General features: G+C 35.5%; 1 protein-coding gene across 6 annotated transcripts in view; it reads left to right on the plus strand.

Moving 5' to 3' along the window:
- Wnk3 (WNK lysine deficient protein kinase 3) overlaps positions 1–1,940 on the plus strand; it is a 149,132-nt gene that overhangs the window by 111,818 nt on the left and 35,374 nt on the right. For all 6 annotated transcript variants that reach the window (XM_031369026.1, XM_031369025.1, XM_031369023.1 and 3 more), the window contains one exon: positions 949–1,065. In XM_031369026.1, coding sequence (XP_031224886.1) covers positions 949–1,065 — 117 coding nt within the window. The remainder of the gene's footprint in view (positions 1–948; positions 1,066–1,940) is intronic.

Below are 1,940 nucleotides of genomic sequence, written 5' to 3' on the forward strand. Positions count from 1 at the left end.
CACACACACACACACACACACACACTAACATCACCAAAATCAAAATAATAGGAATTAAAAATCATTGGTCATTAATGTCTTATTTTCATCAAGGCCCCCCAAAAATCCTATATAATAGTATACCCATCTTTACAAATAAAGGTGCTTAGGACCAGAGAAATAATTTGCATTAAATCATTCAACTATCAAATGATAGAATCAGATCTGAAGCCAGATCAGACTTTAAAACCTATATCTCACCGGGCAGTGGTGGCACACGCCTTTAATCCCAGCACTTGGGAGGCTGAGGCAGGCGGATTTCTGAGTTCGAGGCCAGCCAGGTCTACAGAGTGAGTTCCAGGACAGCCAGGGCTACACAGAGAAACCCTGTCTTGAAAACAAACAAACAAATAATCCAAACCAACTATATCTCTAACCAATATGTTATATGTTTTAGATTCATTTAAAAACATATACAATTTTATATTTTCCTTTTGAAAGCTCAGTATATTATGTACATAATTCTAATACCAGTAAATAATTTGAATAATATATTTTAAATGTCTGTAATACATAGTCTTTTGTACAGAAATATAACTTAATCATCCCTTTTCCTGTTTTTAAGTTAGTTGTGTAACTGTTGCTGAATATGTAGTATGTGAGCTCATCTAGTTACTCCCTATAAAATGTTATGATTTTATTTTCATTTTTATTATTTTTAAACAGGATCTAATAATTCCCATGACTTGCCTCAAACTTTTTATATAGCCAAGGATAACCTTAAATTTCTAATCCTCCTGTCTTTACTTCCCAAGTACTGAGGTTAACAGATGTGAACCTCATAATTGTTTTATGTGATACTGAGGATGGTACTAGGGCTTTGTGCATGCTAGGCAAGCACTCTACCTAGCTGTGTTTCATCCTCAGCCAAGACGGATTCTCTTAGACTGATTAAATGTATGTACTTAGGTCTCAGTCTCTGGAGACAACATGGTGGAATGTCAGCTGGAAACACATAACAACAAGATGGTGACGTTCAAGTTCGATGTTGATGGTGATGCACCTGAGGATATCGCCGACTATATGGTAAGTAGAACAACATAGTACTATTTTTCCCTTAGTGTATTCATTTTTCTCTCCTTTTATTCTCTCTCCCCCTCTCTCCTTTCTTCTTTCCCATTATTTTCTCTTCATTCATTAACTTAAACTCATCTCTAGATAGAATGTGTGGAAAGTTTTTAAAAAAATTTGCATAGGGGAAAATTGTTTATAATCAGGGCTGTTACTACATATTCTCTGGTTTACTGTATATATCTGAGCAAATATAACAGTTTTTTTAGATCGATGTGTTTTAATTTTTGACTGTATGTTAAAATAATATTATAACTTTAAATGATAATCTCATTGTATAGGTACTTGATTAAATCAGAATCAAATCATCTCAGTGATTTTAATGTGTCTAACATTTTGCATACAAGTTTTCAAGTTATGCTTCTCAGTAAATTGGGTTTTTTTATGTGTGAATATGCTGTTATATGTGTATTTACATGTTTATGTACGTATGTGCACAGAGTACAGAGGACATTGGGTGCTGTCCTCAATTGCTGTTCATTTTATTTGTTTATATGTGTGCATGTAGTGTTTGTTTATATTGTATATATGTAAGTGTTCAGGTACATGCACCCATACTCACACCTGCAGAGGCTAGAGGAGGACTTTAGGTGTCCTCCTCTGTCATTCTCTGACTTGCTCTTTTGATAAAATCTCTTCCTAATCCAGATGCTTGAGTGTTTCAGGTAGACTGGCAGCCAGCAAGCCCCAGAAATCTTCCTGTGTTCTCACAGTGCTGGGTTACAGGCTTAGTTGAGTCCATGCCAAGTTCATTATATGGATGCTGGGATCTGAACTCAGGTTCTCATGGTTGCTTAGCAAGCATTCCTAAACACTGAGCAATCTACCTT

The sequence above is a fragment of the Mastomys coucha genome, chromosome X, assembly GCF_008632895.1.
Source record: "Mastomys coucha isolate ucsf_1 chromosome X, UCSF_Mcou_1, whole genome shotgun sequence".
In the NCBI taxonomy this organism is placed as follows: Eukaryota; Metazoa; Chordata; class Mammalia; order Rodentia; family Muridae; genus Mastomys; species Mastomys coucha.